This window comes from Eucalyptus grandis, chromosome 3, assembly GCF_016545825.1.
Source record: "Eucalyptus grandis isolate ANBG69807.140 chromosome 3, ASM1654582v1, whole genome shotgun sequence".
Taxonomy (NCBI): Eukaryota; Viridiplantae; Streptophyta; class Magnoliopsida; order Myrtales; family Myrtaceae; genus Eucalyptus; species Eucalyptus grandis.
In genome coordinates, this window is record NC_052614.1 from 29,839,335 (window position 1) to 29,867,035 (window position 27,701).

Consider the following 27,701-nt stretch of genomic DNA (forward strand, 5'->3'; position numbering starts at 1 on the left):
CTTGGGATGATTCTGGACCGGATCATGCATCAGGCCATCATTTGCAGGCATCGGGGTGTGCTTATTGCGTTTACCACGCACTTCACGCCATTCGTTTGGACGAGGGACAGGTGCCTTCGGGACTGAGGGACCAGGTTTAGAAGGACCTGAAGAATTGGGGGTAGGACATCTATGGCCAAATGAAGAGCAAGTTGGACAAATTGTCGGGATCCACTCATATTGAACCGTCACTGTTCTAAGCTCACCCTTCATCATAAACTCTATAACTTCAGGGAAAGAGTTAGACGTATCAACTTCTATACAGACTCGAGCAAATGCTACCATTGCCATCTCGTTCATTCGATTATCAACAAATAAGGGCTTGCCAATACCACTTGCCGAAAACCGATGCCAAAGAGCGGACCAAAGAGCCACGGGGACGTTCTGAGATGAATCCAAATGGGGACAAAATTATGAGTTAATTTCTTGAGCTCCAACATAGGGTGCCATTGTTGCAGGATCAAGGGGATTTTGGCTACTGTAATCGGGCCTCCATCCAAGATTTTCCTCCTGAAATCACTATCCGGAATGTGAAAGAAGTAAAAACCAAGGTCAGCAGCAATGACTTCGACCAAGTGATGGCCCCAGGCATTCTTGAGGGCGTCCTCTGTGAGGTGGAAGGGTAAGCGCTTCCCAATGTAGTAACCAACCAGACATTCCTCCCATTTCGGGTGAGAAGATTCAAGGATCTCCTCCGGCATCTACAAAATCTTAGAGTTCTCAATTGTGGCCGGAGGAACAAAGGACAAACCATAGCCTTTGGATGCCGAACGGGTTACAGCAGCCCAAGAGCGGCGGGGGGAGTTTCCTTCACGGGGGATCTGTTCATTCGGAAATGGCTCCTCTGGCGCCTTATTCGGGGTATTCGGACGCCCTTTGGCCTCACAACCGTGCAGAGCAGAGATAGATGCAGTGTCACGGCTGAAGGAGATCTTCCTATCCTTTCGATTTAGACCAGTGGAGGCGTTATCACGCCCAACAGCATTTAGCCGAGCAGGAAAACCTAGCAGAGGACGAGCCCTACGAGCCCTACTTCGTCCCCTGCTTCGCGATCGCCCAGAGTGGGCGCGAGGTCCTCTTAGAGCTGAGGAGTATCGCATAACAGGGTTACGAGCGGGTGTGGGGGAGAGATGGTGCTCAACCGAAGCAGCAACATGGGCTTTACCCCGGTTATGTTCCGCTATCTCAGAGGAAGACGCCATTCGGAGACGGCGAAATCGGAATTTGGAGCCCTAAAAACTCAGATCCGAGATTCCAGCTAAGGAAGACATACCAGGGAACATCGCTCGGTAGGAGACAAGATCAGATGTAGAGGAATGTTGTCTCCAAGAATGGGCGCAATCGGCAGGCCAGAACGGCCGGAAATGGAACTCGCGCAGGCGATGAACAGTACATACGCAGAACCAGTCGAGAGAGAAGCATGAACAGTACTCCTTATTACATGACGAACAGAAACTTTATCTGTCTTTCTTTTTTCCTCCATTGAAATGAATTATCATAATTTTAGCACTAATAATTTTAGATGCAGAATATGAGCAATTGTTCCATCAACAAAAAAAATTCATCATAAAGATATTTCAAAATAGAATCTATATGTACAGTACGACTGTGATTTATTACCAAAATATACCTAAGAATTAGAGATGAGGAAATTGAAATTTGATAAGATTCGAGTTATGCTAAAGTGACTGCCATAAAAATTAGAGGGATAAGCTAGCAAGTGAGCGTGCCACATGGCTTAACCTTGCACGTGGTTTACATATTTTGTAATATACGCGATCATGTATGGAATCCTTTAAAAACACACTTAATTTTTTTCACTAACTATTTGTAATAATGCATTTCCTGACAACGTTAAACTTTTTCAAAAACTCGTCATAATCCTCAATTTGAAAAACTAGTGATAAAGTTAGCTCGAAAGCTAAAAACCTAGATAAAATTCACACATGAGCCTGCCATGTGGTCCAATATTGCACGAGCTATACCCACTTTCTTGACTCATTTCACCCATCTCAAGAGAGCAATATTCGGTAAGCTTCACCACTATCTTGAAAGGTCGAAAGCATTTCTCAGAATAGTAAAAAGCGATCAGCAGAGAGGTACTAACCGGTCTAACCTGGCAAGCTTATCATTTTTCCCAAAATCAATGTTGTAGCCACCAAAATAGTGCGCTTGGTTCTTAAAGCAGAACAAATCCTACTTACAATAATAATGTGGGTGGCCCCACCTATCCTAACTTGAAAATCATAAAATTATGACTAAGTTAATGTGATTTCATGTGATTTTCACAATAGTGGTTCACTTGCACAAATACTTTCATGAGCAAGGTGATGTGACTCATTGGCACAAAGAGCGAGTTTGGTCTCAATAGTATACGTAATGGCAAAATAGTTATCCCGGTGGCTGGTGCGGATAGCATGCAGGCGGAAAGAAAGGTGAAGAGTATGAATTGGTGTGTCACAATGATATTTTAAGCTCACTCTACCCAAAATTCTAATGGGGAACCACACAGCGGCCAAGGTTCCTGAAAAAGGAACAATTGAATTGAATTTTAGCTCTGACCAAAAGTTAAATTCATGATCCAGAAATTAGGCAGAAACATCTTGTGTTGTAAGAGAGGCATTAAAACTCTTTGATTGTATCCAAAAATTGGATTGAGAAAGCATTATTCAATTGATGATCACATGCATGATCAAACTTTGGATCGATGAAATGAAGAGTTCTCTTGCTTTTATTGTTTAATGCAGTTCTTTTTTGTGGCATGCTAGGCTTGGACACTTGAACTATAGATATTTAAATTATATGTCTAAGAATGGCTTTATATATTTTGTTGAAAAACTTCCTAAGTTATTTTGAAGATTTACGAAACTTCCTGTAGATTTTTAATGATTCTGACAAAAGAACTTCCACGTGATATTCTTGGAGTAACTTAGTTCAGACTCTGTTCTGAATATTATCTGACTCAAAGACTTGTTCATATGATCAATAAGACTGAAGCTCTGAATTAATATGTCAAAGACATTGTTGAATTATGTCATTTGAGCAATACAAAATCACGGTAAAGCTTTAATATCAAGACAACTTATATCTTCAGACTCTACACAAAGTATAAATGTTGAAATATTCAAAATCAGTTTGGTTCATATGTATGAAGTGCAACAGCTATTAATTTGGTTCGAATTTCATTCCTTAAAGACATTGATTGTCTATCTATCTAGGAAGGATGAATATCAACATAATCTTTTCTAGGCAAGGGTTTGTGATTCAATTCACAATCTTTCAAAGACAAGATACTTGTTCTTGACAAAGAACTCTACTTATGGAAGCCCAACTTCAGTTGTATGGGTGATTCAATCAAGGGAGGTTGTAATATGGTAATTCAAGCGGCAACCAGATCTTCTCATATCATTCATGTCCGATGGGTTAAAAAGAAGAATGATAATTAGAATGCTATCCAATGGTCATCTTGGAAATAGAGGAGTATAAAAGGAAATTGTGGTGCTACAGTGAGTATGAGATCATGAATTTGAAATTCCAAAGTTCAAAGAGAGCTTCCTTATTACACACTTCTTGTTGTGAACTGCAATTATAATCTTTGAAAAGGCATTTGTTAGAGTGATTGTGTTAAATTAGAAGATACAATCACAGAAGATACAATCACACACACTTGAGTAGGGAATACTCAAACTCTATAAACTCTTATAAATTCTCTAGTAAAATTTAACCAATAGGTTGTCGCTATCAAATAGTGGACATAGGTTTGTAATAAGTCAAATCACTATAATTTTATCGTGTGCAAATTTCTCTATCCCTATAACTCTCTTGTTTTATTTGATAGCATCGCAAAATATTATAGTTGTTGAATAGTTTCTCATCACACTTTATTATTTCGTAATACTGGATCCAGTTGCATTAAACTTCGCTTTAATTTATCTAGATTGTGTATAATCACCTATTTGTGAAAGCTAGTATGAGCACCTAGAGGGGGGTAAATAAGTGCAGAAACAATTTTGCTAGATATGTGTAGTGCAAATCAACAATAGATTATGAAAAGGAAATTCTCAAAACAAATTACGATCAAAGTAAAAGAGTGCAGAGAATAGAATATGAACACAGAGATTATAGTGGTTTGGCTTAATCCAAGCCTACGTCCACTCTTCCGCACTGACAACCCACTAGCTGGATTTCACTATGAACAAAAGAGTTGTTACAGTTAGGCTCTTCATTGAATCTACAATGTAGAGACTCTACTACACTTCCTCAAGGTCTCTCAATGATATAAACTCTCTTTTGCATACAAGATTTCGCTCAGTAGCTTAATTGACTAAGAACAAGGAGTTTCAGACTTTGGAATTCTTCTATCGCGCATACTCTTGAACAACTGGAACGTCTTCCTTATATACTCCTTTATGCCATCATACCCGTTGGCACTCAACAAAGGAATTCTTTCAATCTACCCGTTAGACAGAATCAATTAAGAAGATCTTTGAGCTATTTAAGGAACATGATGATAGCCCATCAATCCTACCCACCCATACAATCGGGATCTTGGTTTCCATAAGTAGAACCTTCCAAGTATAATTCGCCAATCAACGAATCAATGATTCCCAAATCAATCTTGATCAAAACAAAGGATTCCGACATGCTATATCCAACCAGAAGATCTACTCCAGTCGATAAAGTCAAATCCTTGACGAAACATCCAGTTCTGGATAAATCTTTTTCGACGGTCTAGAAACTGTCAATGAGGATAGACTTTGAGTCTTGAGTCTCGCAGTTCGGAGGTCTTCAGACTTTGATGGAACAATCTGCAAGTCTTCAGACTAGACTGATGGAAATGTTTTGTCAGCTTCAAAACACTCAATGAAGTTTTCTCTAACAATCTCCCCCTTTTTTATGGTGACAAAATTTTCCTGCAGATTTGGATAACTTAGACCTGCAAAACATTATTCAAGCAAATATGGATATCTCATAAAGATAAATGGCTTAGTAATAACATTAGAATTTGCATCCACAGAAAGTAGGTTAGTCTTATGAACAAGGCCATAAGATATCAATAATACTTAAGATAAACAGATGTTCAAATAGTCAATTCCAAATCCAGACCAAATCCAAACAGCCAAACACAAACATCAAGTCAAAAAAATTTAAATCCAAACAATAAAAAACAGTCAAATTTGCACATCTCTCCCCCTTTTTGTCATCATTAAAAAGGTAGAGATGAAAAGAGAATGAAATTAAGATGGCTTGGGAACACGAACAAGCTGGAAGTCTCTTATTGACTGAACAATGCCTTCCAACCTTTTTAAGTCTTCCTTCAGTTGCACTACTTCTTCACCCTTAGCATTTGTCTAAACTTGAAGAGCAAGGGCTTGGAGTTGATCATACAAAGAAACTAAGGAAGCTTGTCCTGCATTCTGCATATTCTGAAGTTCGCATCCTAGAGCATAGATTTGACCTTTCATCTCCAAAAGAACATCAAGAATTCTGCGAAAGTCTGCTGAATTATCAGTTTGAGTACTTGCTTTTGCATGATCAGATGGTGTATCAGCATTGTCACGCATATTGGGCGATGAAACATCGTGTCCCTCCTCAGGAAATTGTGAGGCATAGATGTCCTCTAGATCTGCTGGAAAGCGACTTATTCCTTCACTGGTGGCAGGAATTAAGGAAGTTCCTCTTTTTTTAGGATCTCCCCCTGTTTTCATGCCTTCAGGTGGAAAAGAGTGTTCTTCATGTTCTTTTTCTACTCTCTCCTCCTCCTCTTCTTCTTCTTCTTCTTCTTCTTCTTCTTCAATTCTTTCCTCCTCTGCATCTCACTCCTCTGCTTCTTTCTCAAAATCTTCACTTTCTCCAGTTCTCTGTTCTATTTCAACCATATCTTTTTCCTGTCTCTCCGTTGATTCCGGTACAGAACGACTCAGGTTCTTCAAAGCCATTGCAGAAATGGTAATGTCATCCTCATCCTCTTCATCCTCAACGATGAGAGCTCTTCTTTTCTTGGATGGAGCAACCATGGGCTCTTTCCATTTCCTTTTTGCAACCGAAGATATTTGATGAGTCTTGCCAGGGGTTTTCTCCTTGAACTTCTCCAACTCATTGTTGAGTTCCTTCAAACGCATTTTAGAAACCATTTTTAGTTCCACCACCATTTGATCGCACGCTCGACCACAAAGAATTCGGGGAGGCTGAATGTTCAAGTGTCTGAATAACTTGGTCACAAGAGCTGGATAAAGAAGTTGTCCCTTGTCTTTCACCATTACCCTGTACATGTGGAACATAATAGTGTGTGGAAGAGAGAATTTTTTCCCAGCATTGATGACATACATCAACTTTGCCTCTAAGTTTGAAACATCGGTCTTTGAAGTAGATTTTGTCCGAGGCGGTTAATCACAATCTTGTGAAGCAGAATGTTGGTTGCATTCATCCTCAAATAGAAAATCTTGTCTTTCGTTCTTCGATCCTTAACAAGTTCCAACGTTGCACAAGCAATAGACACACTGATAGGTTGATATCTCCCTCTTTCAACCCCAATCACATCAGCCAATGTATTCATGTCAATCACATGGTCCTGATCTTGAACACTAAAAGAGAATCTATTCGCATCCAAGAAACTAAGATTCAAATATAAATAAGCAGTAAGTTCCGCATAGGCTTCTGTAGATTTGGAACAAAACTGTTCGAGTTGAAGAAGACTGAATTTCTCCCACAGATTGACATTCACAGAGTCAAGAAAATCAAAATCCACACTTCTAGGGTTTATCACCCCACGCTTCAGCAACTTAGAGTACAGTTGCTTGTGGTCATCCAATCTAAACAAGTCAGTCCTTTTGCTTTGGATTTTTTCCGTAACACCCATTCTTGGTTTAAACTGACTGAACATCCTATCATCGTCATTCCCATCTGGCTGACTCAGCCCTCCAACACGTGGATCAGTTGGGATATTTGCGAATGCCTCTTCCGCCGATCCAGCAGGGGCAATTCCCAAACATTCCATCGTGCGTAGAAAATAGGTTTCATTTCGATACCCCTTTTCTTTCAAAAATTTGTCAATGTAGTTCAAAGGAGTACCACCCATCTTCAAAGCACGGTAAAGCTTATAAGTAAAGCCAGGCTTAAGAGTTCTTATGGGTTCTGCGTCTTCGAAGATTTCTTCCTCTTCTTGATGTGCAACATTCTGAGGTCTAGATGGAGGAGATGGACACTGCTAAGAATGTTGTGGGCTCTGTTGCTAATTAGGAGATTCCTCTTCCTCGGTGAGATCAAAGTGCATAGGCCCCTCACGCATCTACTGTGGTCCTTTGTTCGCAATCCTCGAAGACTTTCTTTGATAAGACATTTTCACAGTATTGGGGGATTCCAAGCTTATTTTCCCAAAAAAGATGACAACTTTTCGAAGATTAAACAAGAGAATAAGACAAAAATGGAAGATTTGTGCTCTCTTAGGGTTTCTGTGAGTAAAATGAAGAAGAATCGACAGTATATAAGACAGTCGAAGAGATGTATATGGAACGTCGTAAAAGGAAATATAAAGATACATTTTTAAAAAATAACTACCTTTTGCAAAAATTAGATAACTATCATTTTAAAAATTTAACTTCTTTTTCCAAAAAAAAATGCAATAATCACGGAAATTGAAAATAGTAACAATCAATTACGGATAGATAACCGTACCTTTTCGAGATTTGATCTAAGAGAAAATAAAATATCTTACAGTCAAAAATCTTGATCATTTGAGTCTGAGAGTCTTTAGACTTTCAATCCTGGATCTAAACTTCCTCAGACTTTAAGCTATTGAGTTTGGAACGAATAGCTTCAAATTGATTTTTCTCCAAAGGCTTTGTAAATATATCCGCCAGTTGATTTTTTGAGTCAATAAATTGAATTGAAACTTTTCCCTTTTGAACATGATCTCTAATGAAATGATGTCGAATCTCTATATGTTTTGCTCTTGAGTGAAGAATCGGATTCTTGGTGAGATTGATTGCGCTGGTGTTGTCACATTTGATTTCAGTGCATGAATCTTCAATTCTAAAGTCTCTTAATTGTTGTTTTATCCACATAATTTGTGAACAACAACTTCCAAGAGCTACATATTCTACTTCTGCTGTAGAAAGAGCTACTGTACTTTGCTTCATTGAAAACCAAGACACTGTCCTGCTTCCAAGTAGTTGACAGGTGCCCGAGGTGCTCTTTCTATCAACTCTGCATCCGGCTAAATCTGCGTCTGAGTATCCAAGAAGAGTAAAGTCTCATTCTTCAGGATACCATAGACCCAAAGTTGAAGATGAGGCAATGTATTTGATAAAATGTTTTGCAGCACTTAAGATTCTCTCGGGTCTGATTGAAACCTGACACAAATGCAAACACTAAACAAAATAGCAAGTCTAGAAGCAGTAAGATAAAGAAGTGAACCAATGATGCTTCTGTATAGCTTCTGGTCGACTTTCTTTCCTCATTCATCTTTGTCCAACTTCAAGGAATTTGACATTGGTACATCAGTCTATTTGCAATTCTCCAGTCCAAACTTTTTAACAAGATCTTTAGCATACTTTTCTTGATGAATAAAGGTTCATTCCTTCAATTGTTTTACTTAGAGCCCAAGAAAGAAGGTTAGTTCATCCATCATGCTCATTTCAAATTCATCCTGCACTTAGAGAATTTTTTGCACAGACTTTCGTTAGAAGATCCAAAAATAATATCATCAACATAAATTTAAACAAGTATAAAACTTTTACTTTCTCTTTTGATAAACAATGTAGTATCTACATTACCTTTGACAAAGCCATTTTGGATTAAAAACTTACGTAGTCTATCGTACCAAGCTCGAGGTGCTTGCTTTAGACCATATAGAGTTTTTTTCAGTCTGAAAATAGAGTATGGTTTCCTTAGGTCTTCAAAACCAGGTGGTTGTTCCACATAGACTTCCTCTTGGATAAATCCATTTAGGAAAGCACTTTTGACGTCCATTTGGAATAACCTGAAATTTTTATGACAAGCAAAAGCAAATAATAATCTAATTGCTTCTAACCTTGCTACTGGTGCGTAAGTCTCATCATAGTCTATCCCTTCTTCTTGCGTATATCCCTTGGCCACGAGTCTTGCTTTGTTTCTTACAACCTTTCCTTTTTCGTTTATCTTGTTTCTGAAAGCCCATTTAGCTCCAATGATGGATTTACCTTTCGGTTTAGGAGTCAATTCCTAGACATCATTGATACTGAATTACCTAAGTTCTTCTTGCATGGCTTCAATCCAACTTTCATCAGTTAAAGCTTCTTCTATACTTTTGGGTTCTCTTTCAGAAATAAGAGCTACAGCACTAGACTCTTCGCGCCTTTTGGATCTTGTGCGAATTCCTTCATTAATATCGCCAATAATGAGATATGTGGGATGACTGGACTTATGCTTCCAGTTGCTGGTTGATTTGTTAGACTGTTGATCTTTTTCTTAATTTGAATCTTCAACAATTATTTGTTGCTAGTCTTCGAAGTCTAAGTCGTTCGGAGATTTGGACTTTGTAGAGTTTAGAGCAGGTTCAGATTCTTCAAGTTGAGTCTAAATTGATTCATTTTGCATAGAGTCTTGAAATTTGACATGCATTGATTCCTTCACAGATTGAGTCTTTTTATTGTATACTCATACGCTTTGCTTGTGGTCGAATATCTAAGGAAGATCCCTTCATATGTTTTTCTTCAAACTTCCCAACTCGATCATTTGCATTTTTCAAAATAAAAGATTTACATCCAAACACATGAAAATATGAAACAATGGGCTTCTTACCTTTGAATAACTCGTAGGGAGTTTTTTTTTTTCCATAATAGGCCTTAGAAAAACTCTATTAATGATATAACATGCTATAGAAACTACTTCAGCCCAAAAACGTGAAGAGATGTTTCTTTCAATTAAAAGAGTTCTAGCCATCTCTTGAAGCAATCTATTTTTTTTCTTTCCACGACTCCATTTTGCTCTAGAGTGTATGGAGAAGAGAACATATGCTGATAACCAGATTCATCACAAAATCTTGTAAAGTCTTGATTTTCAAATTCGCCTCCATGGTTAGGTCGTATACTTGAAATAACATACCCTTTTTCATTTTGAACCTTTTTAGCAAACTTTTTGAAGTAAGAAAATGTTTCAGACTTACTTACCAGGAAATATACCCAAGTGAATCATGAGTAGTCATCCACAATTACTAGGCAATATTTCTTACCTCCAATGCTTTGAGTTCTGGTTGGTCCAAAAAGATCCATATGCAGAAGCTGCAGTATACGATTAGTAGCAACTTGATTTATTGGTTTGAATGAATTTCTTACTTGTTTTCCCAACACGCATGGTGTACATAGATCAGTCTTTTGAAATGATAGATTGGGTAGACCACGAACAAGCTTCTTTGCTGAAATTTTGGCTATTTGCTTCATGTTGATGTGCCCAAGTTTTCTGTGCCATAAGTTTGCTTCTTCTTGAATTGAGATTAGATATTGGGCTTCATCTAGTCTGACATCCAAGAGGTAGATATTTCCATGTCTTTGACCCGTGAAAGACTGAGAGGAATCTTTACTGGTTCCTGAACATATTCCCTCTTGAAAGTTGATTTTGAAACTGGTGTCGTACAGCTGACTGATACTAAGCAAATTGTAGTTGAGTTCTTGCACTAAAAAAACATTACCAATCGTGAGACTTCCAATCTTTACAATTCCAAATCCCACAATTCTTCCTTTGTTGTTTCCTCCAAATGAAACTTTTCCACCATTAACTTGAACAAGTTTTATGAAGCAATTTGAATTTCCTGTTATAAGCCTTAAGCATGCACTATCCAGGTACCATTTAATCTTTCTCTTGATAGTGACCTGCATTTAGAAAAGAGACTCAAGCTTTCTTTGGTACCCATATTTTCTTGGGTCCATTGGTGTTAGTATGATATACTGTCTTTGCCTATACTTTCTTAACAGGTTTCCAAACCATAGAACATTTTTTTTTTCAAAATGATCTGAACTATTTCACTTAGAACATTTAAGAGCACTTTGCGACCTACTAGTTTTACAAACACTTTTTGGAAATGATTTTTATAATCATTTCTTGTAGGTCTTTGCTTAATTCTTTCTTTTACTTTAGGAAAATCAATTAGATGAATGGTTTCAGTAGTCATTCCTAAACCTAATTTATTGAAGTAAGGTCTTTGTGCTGAAAGAATTTTCTCAAGTTTCTCATATCCTATAGAAAATCTTTTGAAATATTTGAGATGTCATTTTTCAAGAATGCATTTTCTTTTGAAAGATTGTCTTCATTTTCTTTCAAGGTAGAAACACTTTTGTTTAAACTTTTGACCTTTTCTTTCAGAATAATTTCATGTTGTTTTAGCGCAAAGTTTTCTCTTTTGAGTTCAAAATCCTTTTAAGAGAAGTCTTGAGACTAAGAGACAGTTCATTAATGTATCTAGAGACTTTAGTAGGGATTTTCAAGTTACTTACCTCGATTTCACTATCTGAATCTGAGTCTATTTTAGATTTTGAGTCTGATTGTGCCATGAGACAAGGGCATAATCATCATCACTTTCTTCACATTCTGTATCACTCCAAGTTTCTGCTTTGAGTGCCTTTCGATACTTCTTAGTTTTTCATTTCTTTTTCCTTAGAAGGGGATAGTTGGGTCTGATGTGTCATTTTTTTCTTACACATAAAACAGACTATATCTCTTTTGGATTCATCATCCTCAACAGACTTACTTTGTTGCTTTTGAAAGCTCTGTTTCTTTGGATTGAATCTTCTTCCCTTTCTGTTTAACGATCTGAATCTTCTTATCATAAGAGCAAGCTCTTCATCATCCATATCGTCTTCAGAATCTATGACATTAGAATCATCATTAAATTTTAATGCAATGGATTTCTTACATTTAGGATCTTCATCTTCATTGATTCACTCCACTTCATACGACTGAAGATTCCCAACCAACTCATCAACAGAGAGTGGCATGATTCTTTGTGTCTCCCTTATTGAGGTCTTTATGTGATTCCAATCCTTGGAGAGTCCACGCGGTAGCTTGTTTACTTTCATGGGATCAGAAATTGGTTGACCTTGATTTTCAAGACCATTCACTATTTTTGTAAAACGACTAAACATGTCAATGATAGATTCTCCTGTTTTCATTTTGAATGCTTCATATTATCCGAGCAGAATGTTGATTCCGGTTTCTTTCACTCGGTCAGTTCCTTCATAGATGATGTGTAATCTATCCCAAACTTCTTTAGCTGTAACACAAGAAGATATTCTGTTATATTCGGTAGGTCATAATGCACAATATAAAAAATAAATCGCTTTTGCATCAAGAGCTTGTCTCTTGGTTATCTCTTCTTGAGTCATTTCTCTAGACTCAACAGCTTCTTTTCCTCTTTCTGAGACAAGTGCAGCTTTAGGAATGATTCATTTGTCTACCACGTCCCATTCTAGAGGATCATTTGATCTTAAGAATGTCTTCATCTTGTTTTTCCATATGTTGTAATCATTTCCATCAAAGTAAGGCGGTCTAGTATTGCTTTGCCCTTCAACCAGTCCTGGAGCCAACATATTAGCCATGGATCTTTAACTCTGAAGTAAAACACTTCAATTCAAGTGAGTACACAAGCTTTGATACCAATTGTGAAAGCTAGTATGAGCACCTAAAAGAGGGTGAATATGTGCAGAAACAATTTTGCGAGATATGTGCAGTGCAAATCAACAATAGATTATGAAAAGGAAATTCTCAAAACGAATTACGATCAAAGTAAAAGAGTGTAGAGAAGAGAATATGAACACAGAGATTATAGTGGTTCGGCTTAATCCAAGCTTATGTCCACTATTTCGCACTGATAGCCCACTAGCTGGATTTCACTATGAACAAAAGAGTTGTTACAGTCAGGCTCTTCCTTGAATTCATAGTATAGAGACTCTACTACACTTCATCAAGGTCTCTCAATGATATAGACTCTCTTTTGCATACAAGATTTCGCTCAGTAGTTTAATTGACTAAGAACAAGGAGTTTCAGACTTTAGAATTCTTCTATCGCGCATACTCTTGAACAACTGGAACGTCTTCCTTATATACTCCTTTATGCCATCATACCCGTTGGCACTTAACAAAGGAATTCTTCCAATCTACACATTGGACAGAATCAATTAGGAAGAGCTTCGAGCTATTTAAGGAACATGACGATAGCCCATCAATCCTGCTCGCCCATACAATCAGGATCTTGGTTTCCATAAGTAGAACCTTCCAAGTATATTTCGCCAATCAACGATTCCCAAATCAATCTCAGTCAGAACAAAGGATTCCGACATGCTATATCCAACCAGAAGATCTACTCCAGTCGATAAAGTCAAATCCTTGATGAAACATCCAGTTCTGGATAAATTTTCTTCGACGGTCTAGAAACTATCAATGATTATAGACTTTGAGTCTTGAGTTTGGCAGTCTGGAGGTCTTCAGACTTTGATGGAAGAGTCTGCAAATCTTCATACTAGACCGATGGAAACGTTTTGTCAGCTTAAAAACATTCAAGGAAGTTTTCTCCAACACTATTAACTCTCTCTAGGTGATTGTTCTAGCCACAACATCTTTTAAGCATGATGTCAATGATAAATGATTATCATCTCCTTTTTTACTAACTTGAAAATTATAAAGTTATGAATAAGTTAGGTGTGATTTTACGAATTATCATAAGTACTATTGGAAAGTTTTACACATTACATAAAAATAAGTAAAATGGTAAAAAATAGAAGTAACTTCAAATGTTTTGAAGGATTTGAAGGGCACCTAACGCTGCAGAGTGCAGCGCACCAAAAGCAGAAAAGAAACAAAGGAAAAATAAAGCAAAGCCCTAGTCCAGTTCTAAAGAGAATAAGAGGAACAAACCACACATATTTGGTTAATAACCAGAAATTTTTTATTTTTGCTCCTTCTTTTTTTCAATAAATGAATCAGTGTCACGCAGCAATAAAAGAAGATTCAAGTAATATCCATATGAACTCATAATGACATCAGCGATTTAAAGAACCGACTTATAAAATCTAATTCATAGAGCGATTCAGCAAGTTTCTAATATATACTTAAACATTAAATATGCTGCCTCTTTAATTACAATCTTTTCACATCCTCTTTGAAAAAAAAGAAAAAACGAAAGAACATGGATCACCTTGCCCTACCAGTAAGGGTGTCCTACAAATAATGAGAAATCGATTAAAAAAGAAACTATCCTGGAAAGAAAGGGAACACATGATGCACACTTCATAGCGACCATAATTGAAGGAAACATGTATAGCCCACAGACTCTTTTACCTTTTTCATTTTCTTCCTCATATGAATTAAATATTTTAGCTTTAGTGTGCTTTCTCTATCTGCCCATCTTTATGTTTACTCGACGTTCTTATTGATTTTTAAATATTCATTTATTTGTAAAAATGCGTGTAATATTTCAAGTGATCCTCTTATATCAGCTTGCGTCAAATATGCGCTCATAATCTTAGATGTAGCCTTTATAAGGAAATTTATCTCTTTAAACATTTAAATTTTCTTCTACTAAATTTTTTTGTAATTATGCATATCTGACTCATCTCATCCATCTTGAGAGAGCAATCAATACTCGGGAAGCTTCACCACTCTCTTGAATGGTCGAAATCATTTCTATCAAAATATTAAAAAGCAGTTAGCAAAGTCTAACCTGGCAGGCTAATCATTTTTTTTTCTCGAAAATCAATGCTTTAGCAGCCAAAATAGTGCGCTTGGCTCTAAAGGCAAACAAATCCTACTCTTACAATAATATAGTGGGTGGCCCCACCCACCCTAATTTGAAAATCATAAAATTATAACTAAGTTAGCATGATTTCACGTGACTTTCACAATAATGGTTCACCTTTCATGAATACTTTCATAAACAAGGTGATGTGATTTATTGGCACAAAGAACGAGTTCCGTCTCAATAATACACGTAATGACAAAATAGTTATCCTAGTGGCTAGTGCGGATGGCATTTAGGCAGAAAGAAAGGTGAAGAGTACGAATTGATGTGTCGCAATGATAATTTAAGCTTACTATGCCCAAACTTCTAAAGGGTAACGACGCAGCGGCCAAGGTTCCTAAAAAAGGAACAATTAAATTGAATTTTAGCTCCGACCAAAAGTTAAAATTCATGAAGAAGCTGCCATGTGAGTGCCTCTCTCTTTGAAAAACAATAAAAATTGCCACATTGGGCAACACGTGCTTTAAAAAGGTAATAAATAAAATCATGTTGAGATTTTTGGTGAGTCAAATTAAATGGATTTAATGAAGGGGATTTAGTCGTACCAATTTGACAAGTTTTAGAATTGGATTACGTTCTTTAAAAGTTTTAAGACTCAATTGTATTTTCACGATAAATTTTAGGACTTTTTATGCATTTATTTCTAAATTAAAAAAGAGCATGAGATGTTGTTTAAAAGTGACCAAAATATTTCAATAAAATGTATCTTAAAGTGTGACACATTCCATACTTTAAAGTTTAAACTTATTGATGTTGGCAAAATATGCTTTGCAATAGTAACATTAGTTAAACAAAAAATATTTTAAAATATAAAAAAATACCATGAGGCCGACCAATACTTTATTATCTTTTTAGTGTGTCCACGAACTCTATTTGGATACACTTGGTATCAATCGGCTTTGCCTCGATCACTTTATAAAATTAATCAAAATTACTTTATTTTCTAATTTTCTTTTTCTCCCCTCTTCTTGAAGGCCATTTTATGTAGCATGCACGGCATCGGAATGATAACGGAATCCATAAGTCTCTTACACTGTTATCATTCCACGTTCCCACTCGACCCCCATCAATATCAGGCGATCTTTCCACTACTTTTTCGGGAAGTCTTCACAGCTAGAATCACTAGGTTGATTAAATTATTATGTCGGCGAAATTTCCAAAATGTTATTGCTTTAGGGGGGCCCTATCGTTGGAGTAAACCAACCTGCCAAAATTGACTTCACAAGAAAAAACGAAGAAAGTAGTTCATTTGGCCTATTTGCAGTACATAATCAGGGGAAGCTAAGTAACATTGACACGCGACACACGATAAGATATGCCGTTACGTCATTTCTCAACAAATTGAGATTCGTTGTATATTAAATATATATTTTTATATATACATAATACATTATTAATAAAATGAGCTTAGAATGGATATGCACTAAAAATATTATTTCGCAATTTATTACTATCATTCATTGTTTTAATTTGACAAATTCAACAATAATTCATACACTTTTAAGAAAAAATAAGCGATCCATATTCTTGACTCGCATGTTAGATATGTTGGAAGTGGAGAAAAAGAAATTTAAGGGTTGAATTGTATATCATAGGAAGTGGAAGTTAGAATTATTTGATTGTCGGAGGGTGTTGAGAAAATTAATCAGGTATCAGATTTTCTAACAAATGTTGATTGAGTGTCGGAGAGTGTTCGAAAGTGTCGGATATGTATCCAAATGTTCGATACGACATGAAGACTCTTTAAAAATGTCGGTGTTCGTAGGGGAAGAAGAGCAGGGATGATGGACTTATGGAGTGTCTTGGACACCGACAGCGAAATTTGGAAGCCTCCGACGTGGTTTCTTTTCTACGTTCTCACTCTACTTCCCATCAATCCCAAGTGGTTGTCCCTGTTACCGAACCCTCGCCACAGATAACAAACAATTCCCAACTTTATGCCGTGCTTTGGCAGCATTAGACATCTTCTTATCCTTCGGCTCTTCAGCCTCGTTGGTTCCACGTCTTCTTCTCGCTCTTCAACAATATCACTAGTGGAAAGAGTCTTGGACAACGACAGCGGATTCCAGGAGTCTCCCTCACAGTTTCTTTTCCACGTTCCAACTTTGCTTCCAGTTGATCTCGCACGCCTTTTCCCACAACTTTTTCGAAAGTCTCAATTTCTTAAATCAATTGGTTCATTGATTGATTGTGCCGCGAAAGTTCCATAACATTATTATATTCTTTTCAGGGGAGTCTTTTATGAAAGTGACTCCCCAGAAAAACGGAAAAACAAAAAGAAAGATTATAACGTCACTTAGGTTGTTTAAACGCACGTCATATTTTTTAGTCTTCAATCCTCCCCTAAAATTTTTAGCCCCCATAATTATTCATGAAACAATTACTCAATCTCATGAATGAATTCTCAGGAATCTTTCCACAAGACTCTTTATGACTTCAAACACTCATCGATCTTCCACATGTGAAAACCCATGCAGAATGGCACCAATTGGCATGTAATTCACGAGAAAAATTCTCCACCAGTTAGCTTGGGAATTTACCGATGGCGCAAGACCCATTGCACATCACGCACACATGGAGATCCAAAACGCAAACCATTCCCTTTCCCAAACCGACTCCAAAACAGCAACACGGACCAGTTGCCGTGTTTTTACATCTTATTACAGCCTCACCATTCGCTCCCGGGATCGAGGTCCCGTTCAGTAGGCAGAGCGGCTGCGTGATTGGCAAAGAGTGTTGGAAGTTTTAAGAAAACTCAAGTTTATATATATAATAAGAAATAGAGTCGCCACTAATTAATTTAAAAAAACTAGATTAGTTGAAATTCCAGGTCACGTGTGAAAGCATTGATCATTTGCAAAACCAGAGAAACTTGTGAACCGGGGGGGAGGGGGGAGTTCAGTAACTTATGGGGAGGGGTTAACAACGCCCTTTTGATGCCACATTTTCTATTTAAGTCAATTGAATGTAAAAAAAAATTAAAAATTCTAAAATTATTGATGCAATTTAAATTGTTTTGGAGATGTAATCAAGGATATTCCTTTGTCATTTTATGCGCAGCATGAGTTCATGTACCGTGTGCGTTTGTGTTTGGAAAATATGCGATGACTTTCAAAAATTATGCATGAGTCCAAATTTGCCACCTAAATACTTGTGCAATTGGCTAATAAATTATAATTAGATGTTGCATGCTTAGTTTTAAAATTGACGGAACCATGTTATTATTGGGCCTACTTAAATAGAGATTTTTAAAGGTTGGAAATATTTTTAGCGAAAATGACTATAATCCTTTCGAAAACATTTTGGAAAATCAAGATATGCGTGGGGACGTGGTACCTTAGCTCTGCCTTCAGGTCTCTCGAACTGATTTCCTCGGTATTTTGACCCATGGTTTGGCTTCATGAATGTGTTTTCTAATGCAAATCTTTAAACAAGCAAAATAATGGTCCAAGGAAACTATGACATTTCTTATGTTTACTTCAATGGAGTGTAGCTATAAAATCACATTTTTATATTTCAAATGTTAGAATAGCCGTAAAAACACCCATGAATTTCAAATAATCCTCTTATATCAGTTTTTGTCATATATACGCTAATATTCTTAGAAGTAGCCTTTAACATGGAATATTACTTTCTAAGCATTTAAGTTTACTTTTTATAACTCACATGCAGGAATTTGTTCCATCACTGAAAAAATCAACATATGTGACTTGGATACAAGACTCTGTCGTCATCAACTTGAAAAAAAAATCATTGTAATTTTAGTGCTAATAATTTTAGATGAAGAATATGCGCAATTATTCAATCAAAATATTTCATAATAGAATCTATATATACAATATGATTGTGGATTTATTACTAAAATATGCGTAAGAACTAGAGATTTGCTGAAGTCACGATGAAAATCAAACTACAGGGTAAAGCGAGCAGGTGAGTGCGTTGCGTGCCCCATTAACCTTTTGCAATGATGGAAATCCTGGCCCTGTTAGCCTTTTTCAAAAACTCATCATGATCCTCGAGATTTGCTCAAGTCACTATGAAAATCAAACCACAGGGTAAAGCGAGCAGGTGAGTGCGTTGCGTGCCCATTAAACTTTTGCAATGATGGAAATCCTGGCCCCTGTTAGCTTTTTTCAAAAACTCATCATGATCCTCAATTCAAGATATTAATAACAAAGTTAGCTTGAAAGCTAAAAAAAAAACACTAGACAAAGTTTTCATGTGAGCGTTACGCATGGTTCAATCATGCACAAGTTTTACCCACTTTATGACTCATCTCATCCATGTCAAGCAAGCAATAATTGGGAGGCTTCATCACTATCTAGAAAGGATTATAGCGTTCTTATTAGCACAGCAAAAAGCAGGCAGCAAAGAGCCACTAACTAGTCAAAACAGGCGGGCAATGTCTTTTTCTCAAAAATCAAAGTTATGGCGCCAAAATAGTGCTCTTCGTTGTTATAGCAGACAAAACCCTATTCTTATGACAATATTGTTCCGTGCTCCCGCCTACCATTTTTTTCTAAGTTGAAAATTATAAAATTAGGAATAATTTATATCTGATTTTTTCGTATTAACATTCATATTATTGAAAAATTCTACATATTACATAAAAATAGAGATATATGCACTTGAAGTCATAATCTTGTTGCAAAAGTGCAATTGAATTCTAAATATTGCAAAAAAAATGCGATTAAATCTTGAAATTTGTCAAATTTGTACAATCAAGTTATTCCGTTAACTCCATCCAACTTGATTGATGGAAAATGTTGACGTGATTTTTAAATATTTCATCTCTCCTACATGGCAATGATATGACTAAAATGATGTCTTGATCAAAATCTAATTTTTCAATATAAAATTTATTTAAATTAAATTAAGAAAAAAATCAAAAGAATTGAACCAACAACAAGGGTTGGGCTTCAAAGCCCTTGTGCCTCTCGTCCCACCATCACCAAGAAAGGCTTGAGATGGTGGGGGAATGGTGGCAAGGGTTATTAGCCTCATGAGCAAGAGTTTACATGCCTTCACTCAAATCTAGACATGGGTTGTGACCCTCCCCTAAGTCTAGCGAGGGTTGCCAATGAAGGAGGTTGATTTGTTCATTTCCACTCAACTCCAGGAAGTAGTTGTTATTATTACTATTGCTATGAGCAAAATGGCTGTCTTTTGCTTACCAACATCATGACAGCTCTCTCTAACAATGGCAATTTTCAAAACCAATTGAACTGATCCCGTTAGTGTCTGTCTTTTTGCCATAATTGCCTTGTAACATCTTTAGTGCTCCCAACGCAAACTTCAAACCTTTGTAATGGCTATGTTAGTGTTAATCAACGTTCCAATATGATGAGCAAATTGCTAGCACCTTCCAAAACTCAATATCTCCGTTGTCCTTTACCCATGTTATTAGGAGTGTAGATTACCAGTAGTTTGTTGATGCTATCCACCTTTGAAACCATGTGGAATGACTTCCAATCAATCGTCCAATGATCCTCTATGTAGCACCGATACAGACAAGTGACACGCGACACGACACGACACGCCAACACGTCATTTCTTAAAAATAGAGAATTTTAACACATTCCGACACGTTATATATTAAATATATTTTTATATATAAATACATAAATAATCATAATAATAACCTAGAATTAATTTACACGAAAAATATTAAATAATATAATTATTTTAATTTGTTACAATAATACATAAAACTTAGAGGAAAAAACATTGTTTAAAGAAAAATACTGAAATAATATTTTTAAATTTATTTATTTATCATATATAGCATTTTTTATTACTTCCTTCATAGTAAAAGACTTTTAAAAAACTAAAACAATTAAAAAAAACAACTGAAAAAAATTGACCCCGTGTGTTTATAATTATAGCATTTTTATTACTTCTTTTATTACTTCTTTTGTGTATACTTATATTTTGACCCCACAAGTACTAGAAATTTTTAAAATTGACCCCGTGCGTGTCTGAATCGCGTGTCGGAATTCTGGACTCGCGTGTCGGAGAGTGTCGGAGAGAGTTGACCACGTGTCAGATTTTTCGACACTCATTGACTGCGTGTCAGGATGTGTTGGAGCGTGTCGGAATGTCGGACACAACACGAAGGCTTTCGGAGAGTGTCTGTGCTACATAGATGATCCTCTTGGCTTCATCAGCTTTCAAAGGCTTCCAAGGACATCAACATTTCTATTGATTTCTTGTCTTCACTAAATGACCAGTCAGCATCCAAATTCTAAAGAGAACTACTTTAGTATATTGGTGGCCACGATCTCGATAATAATCTGCTTTCTTCAGTCTTCTTATCCTTCCAAGCATATTGGTGACCACCACTCTATCAAGTAGTTCATTTTCACAAGTGTGGTCCTTTGAAGATTCAACAAACATTAACATTCTAAGCTTGTTCACCATCGCTAAAGTTCATCCAACTGTTCACCATAAATTGGTATTTTTAAGTCATCACGAACATCCTTGTTCTTCTCAATCCATTCACCCTCGATCAAAGTCCTTCTAGGTTGTTCACATTTGTAGAGATCCTTCCAGCTTGTAGACATCTCCACGTCCACTACCTTGTTCATATTAAATATTGGCATAGCAATTCCAGTGGTGGTAGAGCACTCAGGATCACACTTGATGGTATCCCGTTTGCATAGTGATTTGTGTATATATCACCTAGTACTAAACCAATACACACACTAGTAAACTTTGATTGTCTTTGCCATTGTTAAATCCCCATATTCTCAGGGGGTTGGAGTAATGACAATTTAACTTCATGTATGTGTTTCAATTTCCATGCCTTGTAAGGAGGTGTAGCAAAAGTCTGAGAATAAATGATATGTATAGAGTAGGGCCGACTTAAAAAAAAAAAACAACATAGGGGATTTTCCCAATATTTTTTTATCCTTCGTCCATATATAATAAGGGTTTGGAATGTCGAATTCCTTTTTAGGGAAAATGACTATAATCCTATCGATTTTTTTTTTGTTTGGAAAATCATGAGATTCGTGGGTTATTTAGACCTTAGCTCTCCCGCCTTTGGGCACGCTCAAACCAATTACCTCGACATTGCAACCTATGGATTGGCTTTATGCAATGAGTTTTCTAATGCAAATATTTAAACAAGCGAAATAACGGTCTAGAGAAACTATGAGTTTTTTAGGTTTATTTCAATGGAACAATAGCTATAAAATCACATTTTTATATTTTCAAAGGGTAATTTAGGCATTACATGTCCTATTTATTCGTGAAAAGTCTAATTTTAAACCAATAGAGAAACAACTAATTTATTTAATAATTCTAGCCTAACTCTGGCGTTATAAAAAATAATTTTATTTAGGGGTTGAGAATGCTTATTTGTCACCTTGCAACTTTTACTCAATCCGCACCCTATTGAGATTATCGGATTCTTCTAGCTAGAATCTCAAAGGAATTTCCTTACAAATAAAATTAAGTTAGTAACTTGAATTTGAGAGAATATAATTGAAAGAGAGATTTATAATGAGCTACGTTGACGAAAAAAATAGTGAAATGAGCCCCTATGTAAGAAGGATTTTTGTATTTCAATTTGAAAGGTTGGATTGGCCATTCGAAAGGGCACAAAATCCCCCAGAGGTTGGCTCAGCCTTTGGAGAGGACAAAAATTGCCTTTAATGGGGTAGTACACCCCTATAAAAGGATAAACAGACCCTTTGAAACTCATAGCGGAATCTAGTCTGCACCGTTTTAAATCCACGTTCCAACTTACTCCCCGTCACTCTCAACAGGGTCTTTCCACAACTTTTTATAGTCTTCGTACCGAGAATCGATGGGTTGATTGAATGATTGTGTCGTTGAAATTTCCATAATCTTACTGTTTTAGGGGGGGCCCTTCGTTTGGAGTAAACCACGCTGCCAAATTTGACTTTACCCAAGGAAAACAAAAACGTAGAAAGGAGTTCATTTGGCCCATTTGCCGTACAGAATCACGAGGAATAGAAACAGGACTGGTGGATTTCAGGAGTGTCTTGGACACTGAGCGAAATTTTGAAGTCCCCCTCGTGGTTTCTTTTCTACGTTCCCACTCTACTTCCTATTAATCTCACATGGTCTTTCCTGTTACCGAACCCTCACCACAGATTACTAAGAGTTGCCGATATTATGTCATGCTCTGGCAGCATGAGACAGCTTCTTTCTCTTCGGCTTTTCAGCCTCGTTAGCTCCAGGTCTTCTTCTTCCTCTTCAACGATATCACTAGTAGGAAGTGTCTTGGACAGTGACAGCGCACTTCAGGAGGCTCCCACACGGTTTCTTTTCCACTTTCCAACCTTGCTTCCCACTGATGACGCGTCTTTTTCCCACAACTTTCTCGAAAGTCTAAATTCCTATTAAACGCTCAATAGTCCACTTCCCACAAAACGGAAAACGAAAAGAAAGACGAGGCCAATTATTTGGCACCACAAGGAGGAGAAACAGGAATGGTGGCCAGAAGTGTAAATCCGGCATCCTTTACTAGTTCGGGAGTTTTTATGACATAAAAATAATTTGAAACAAATGTGTCAGAATTATACCAGGTTGGAAAAATTTAGCTGGGAGAAAATGGAGAGGGTCAGAAAAACACGTATTTTGTGCGGTATCCGATAGTTTGTATATTGCGGGGGCAAATGAAAGATCGTTGTTGACTCAAACACAGTCAATGTTTGTCGTTTCTCGCTCGCTCGTGGGATCTTACCGAGATCCTTCCTCCTTCCTAGATTCCATCTCCACTATGTGGGATAGTCTCTCGAATTGCAGTACCAATCCACACTTGCGTGAGAGAAGAAGACGAAGACGAAAAAGAAGGCGATGAGCGGCCAAGGCGAATCGCAGTCCATGCATTGTGGCACACGCGCGGTGGGGATGCCGGCGGAGCCACAGGAGCATCCCGCGATCCAGCACGCCACCACGCGGGTCGCCAACGAGGCTCAGCCAACAGGCTTTCACTCCAGCTACTTAAATGCCACCGCAAGTAGCTCGGTCTCTGGTTTCGTAAACCTCAACAAAAGCGGCGCTGAGAACAAGTATCTCGACGTCACTCCAGTGAATGCTTCCACACCGTCTGGCCTCCACATCGTTCCAGTGAATGCTTCCTTGCTGTCCAGCTGGAGTGAGTCTATTGAGGCGTATTTCGCCTTTGTATTTATGTCATGGTTGATGATTAGGCTTCATAATTGGATTGATGAGACAAACGCTTTGCTGGTGTTTTCAGACCCGATAAACAAAGTGTGCAACAAGTTGAACCAGTGTGGGAAGAGGGTCGATGATGCTACCAAAAAAGCAGAGGCGCTTGTCGACAATGTCTGGCATCACCGTGAGTTTTCTACATTTTTTCTAGCTAAACATGTCTACATAATCAAATGGAAACGTTTTGGATTTATTTTTTCTAGCTAATTATGATCCTACAATCTGATAGAAACATTTTGGATTTATTCGTGGAGACATATCTGATTGATGATTGCTTGCTTGCATATATTTCTTCTCTTTTTCTGCAATACATGTGAAGGCTATTGATGTAAATATTCAATCCAAAGAGCTTTGTAATTACCACCTAGGAACAAATATATGTGGACGCTATTGATAAGTCATAGGCTTATTTTGCAATCCCCCCCCTCAGAACAGAGATACACGCGTCATAATCTGTGTATTCCACCCGCTTATTAATAGTTGAGTGGATCAAGTCCTGTGATTATTTATCTAGAGAAGCTCCAACTTTGATGTGCGGTGCTATCTTCAGTGCTTATTCTTTTGGCGATCTATGTCAATTCCTATCTATAACAAATTGCCAAATGCATAATATGGCACTTCCGTGGAGAACATGGCTTGTTTTCCATCATTTTCTATGGCTATCAGGACCCTGAGGCTCTTTGCGTGGCTGAACGTTGGCCCAATTTCTTTTTCCCTGGAAAGAATAAAAAATTAGCTTTGTCCTGTAAGAGCAAGCACTGCAGCAGTTGCATAAGCTTGGCTTTTGCTTGATGTCAGCTTCTTTTGTTTATTTGTGAGAGACAAAGCCCATGATTTTTTTCATTCTCTTCTCCTCACGGTTTCTATTCGATTGAAATGTGATGTTAAGGACTCTATTCTTGCCGGACCTCAACAAATCGGTTATCATTCTATGTCTGTTTTTCGAAACAGTTAAAACTAGCCATAGCATCACAGATGCAGCAATAGCTCGAGTTGCCCAGGGGACGAAAATGCTCAAGAGGGGGACGGGATAAGGTATTTGAACGTACTTTTGAAATTCTGCCGGGAGAGAAGCTTCTGAAAGCATATGCTTGCTATCTATCCACTTCCTCCGGCCTTGTCATTGGGACACTGTATTTGTCAACTAAGAGACTGGTCTTCCATGGGGATGAGCCTATTTGCCATTACGCTCCCTCAGGGCAGCAAGAGTGGGTGTATTACAAGGTAACCTTTTCCAATCTTCCTGTAATTGCTTTTACTATAGAATACCAGTACAAATTGTTATGCACTGAGCTTTCGTTAGAATCATGATAAAGTTTTTTACGCATTACAAATTCATAACCTGAGTTATTTTTGTCAAATTGTCTATTGGGACTAGCCTGCTGATTTTATAGTCGAAATTCGGGAGAACCTTCAATGGAAAGAGCCTGCATTTACTCGTCGTCCGTACTACTACACTGAGCCTTGGATCATTCTTCTCGTCATCTTATTTTTATCTAAGCATGAAGCATCTTAATGTAGTGAACAACACCTTTGAAAAAGTTTGTCAAGTTCTGCTAAGCTTCACTCTCCGACCATCAGTTTTTAACGTGCTTTCATCCTGATGGCTGTCTAGGTGCCACTGCTGCTCGATCAGTTGAGCTTTGTTAGTCGTTCTTCGAAAGGGTTGGATAATTCTGAAAAGTACATCCAGGTCGTTACAAGGGATGGTTATGAATTCTGGTTCATGGGTTTCGTATCATATGATAAGGCTCTCAAGAACATAAATGAGGCTTTACAGCACAATCGTGAGAATAACACGGCTGGAAGGATACAAGGACGATCAGTGGCCAAAGGGGGGAAGTGATATTCAATTGTACTTGAATAATTTTGGTGTGTTGGTGTGGGTGTGCGACTGCTACGGATAATGTTTAGACATGATCTAATTGATGAAAGGGAAGCATTTCATTTCAGTAAACTTCAGTTGAATATAATTGGTCCAATTTGTTACTGTTGGAAGAAAGTCGGCGAAAGACAATTTACCTCTATCCAATACGCAATCAACAATTTACTAGGGAATGAATGTTAAATTGCGGATGGAATACGAACAAAAATACTTCATGTTGGTCTGAATGCAATCACGAGGAAAACATTCAATTTCTACAGTGTAAATGCCAATTTTCTTGTAAAGAAGAAATTGAATACCTTCTTTTTCTTTGGTGGAAATGGGACAAGAAAAGGAAAAATGCTTTCTTTCTGGGCGTATGTTCTACCAACCGTGCCAATGGTTGTCTTCAGGAAACTTTTATATATCTTCCTTCATATCCTTTCAAAGGGTGTCTTTCTATCGTAGTGTATCAAGACGAAATGGTGTGTTTTCATTACATCCCATCATTGACGTACTGTTTAAGTACAACATCTCCCACTCGGACATGATGGGCTTAATAGCATTTTTTCAATAATATAAGGCATTCAATATTCATCAACTTTACAAAACAATTCATACTGGCAAGTAAGTCGTGCGACCGGTGAGTACACCTGCATTTATGAGTCCAAATTATGTACTTGTTAAGGATGACATAATGGCTACAACCCCGAAAAGAAATAAATAATCGATGTCTCACAGTGCCCCAGACATATTTTGTTACATCAGTCCAAGTATACATATCTCTTAAAGGCTATACTTGACTATTTTCAAAACACCATATACTTACAATTATATTTGCAACCACATAAGGCGATATAATTGGTCGACCAGTAAATACATGTGATAGATGTAAAACAGCAATAATCTGCCTTCGCACTCATGTCTCTCTCAGAATAACAGCTTTCCTAGACACATCTTATAAAGCCATATTTATTCATGACTGTCGGTAACATACTAAAGTAGCAACATTGATCTTTCACTTCAAGAACATAGTAAGAAGTAACATAGGGCACAAAAAGAGAGAAATTATAAATGATCTCAAGGGCTCACACGATAAGTAAATAGGGATAATTTTACTCACATTCCTTTGTCGGTCGTATAATGCACATGTAATATAAATTACATGCTATAGTGGATTTCTCTTTCTATAAGAACGTATATCATTTATTAAATATATTCACTATACGAATCTTAGCCTAAACATAGTCACGTGCTTTTTACGTACTCATGTTTCGCTCGAGTACTATATCAGCTCGCTTTCTATAGCGCCCAATTAAGTACCTCATCCGGTATCTTTCAGCATACATAGTTGTGGGACTATTTTGTCCGGTCTTATTATAAACAAATCACATACCTCATTTTAACTCCAATCAATGCGACATCTTATTTTATGTACTAAACTTACTCTTCAGCATTCATTTGTGCATAACGTCTCATCTTAATGTGCTAATTATAACAGGTAAGGTGATTGCTCGTGTGAATAATATATGTGTGCTTGTGCTAGTCTCATAATGAATTTGTACTTATTGATAAAATATCAAGTCATCAATAAACAAACAAGTACAATACATATGTCTCCATATACATAAACCAATGATCCCCTATAATAACATATATTATATTCTAAGCAATCCTAGTGACATCATATGGGTCAAGAATACGTCTTTAGAAATAGCCTTTATAGATGGATCAACAACTATTCTATTGGTTGAAATGTATTATAGGATCACTTCTTTCTGCGCTATTATTTCTTTTATGAAGTTGTTCTTTATGTCAATGTGC

General features: G+C 37.1%; 1 protein-coding gene across 1 annotated transcript; it reads left to right on the forward strand.

Moving 5' to 3' along the window:
- The first annotated feature begins 23,480 nt into the window (after positions 1 to 23,480).
- LOC104437116 (GLABRA2 expression modulator) lies at positions 23,481 to 26,002 on the forward strand. The gene is made up of 4 exons (XM_010050001.3): positions 23,481 to 23,936; positions 24,039 to 24,140; positions 24,965 to 25,237; positions 25,629 to 26,002. The coding sequence occupies exons 1-3, from the start codon at positions 23,636 to 23,638 to the stop codon at positions 25,045 to 25,047; spliced, it is 486 nt and encodes a 161-aa protein (XP_010048303.2). The 5' UTR covers positions 23,481 to 23,635; the 3' UTR covers positions 25,048 to 25,237; positions 25,629 to 26,002.
- Positions 26,003 to 27,701: the final 1,699 nt, after the last annotated feature.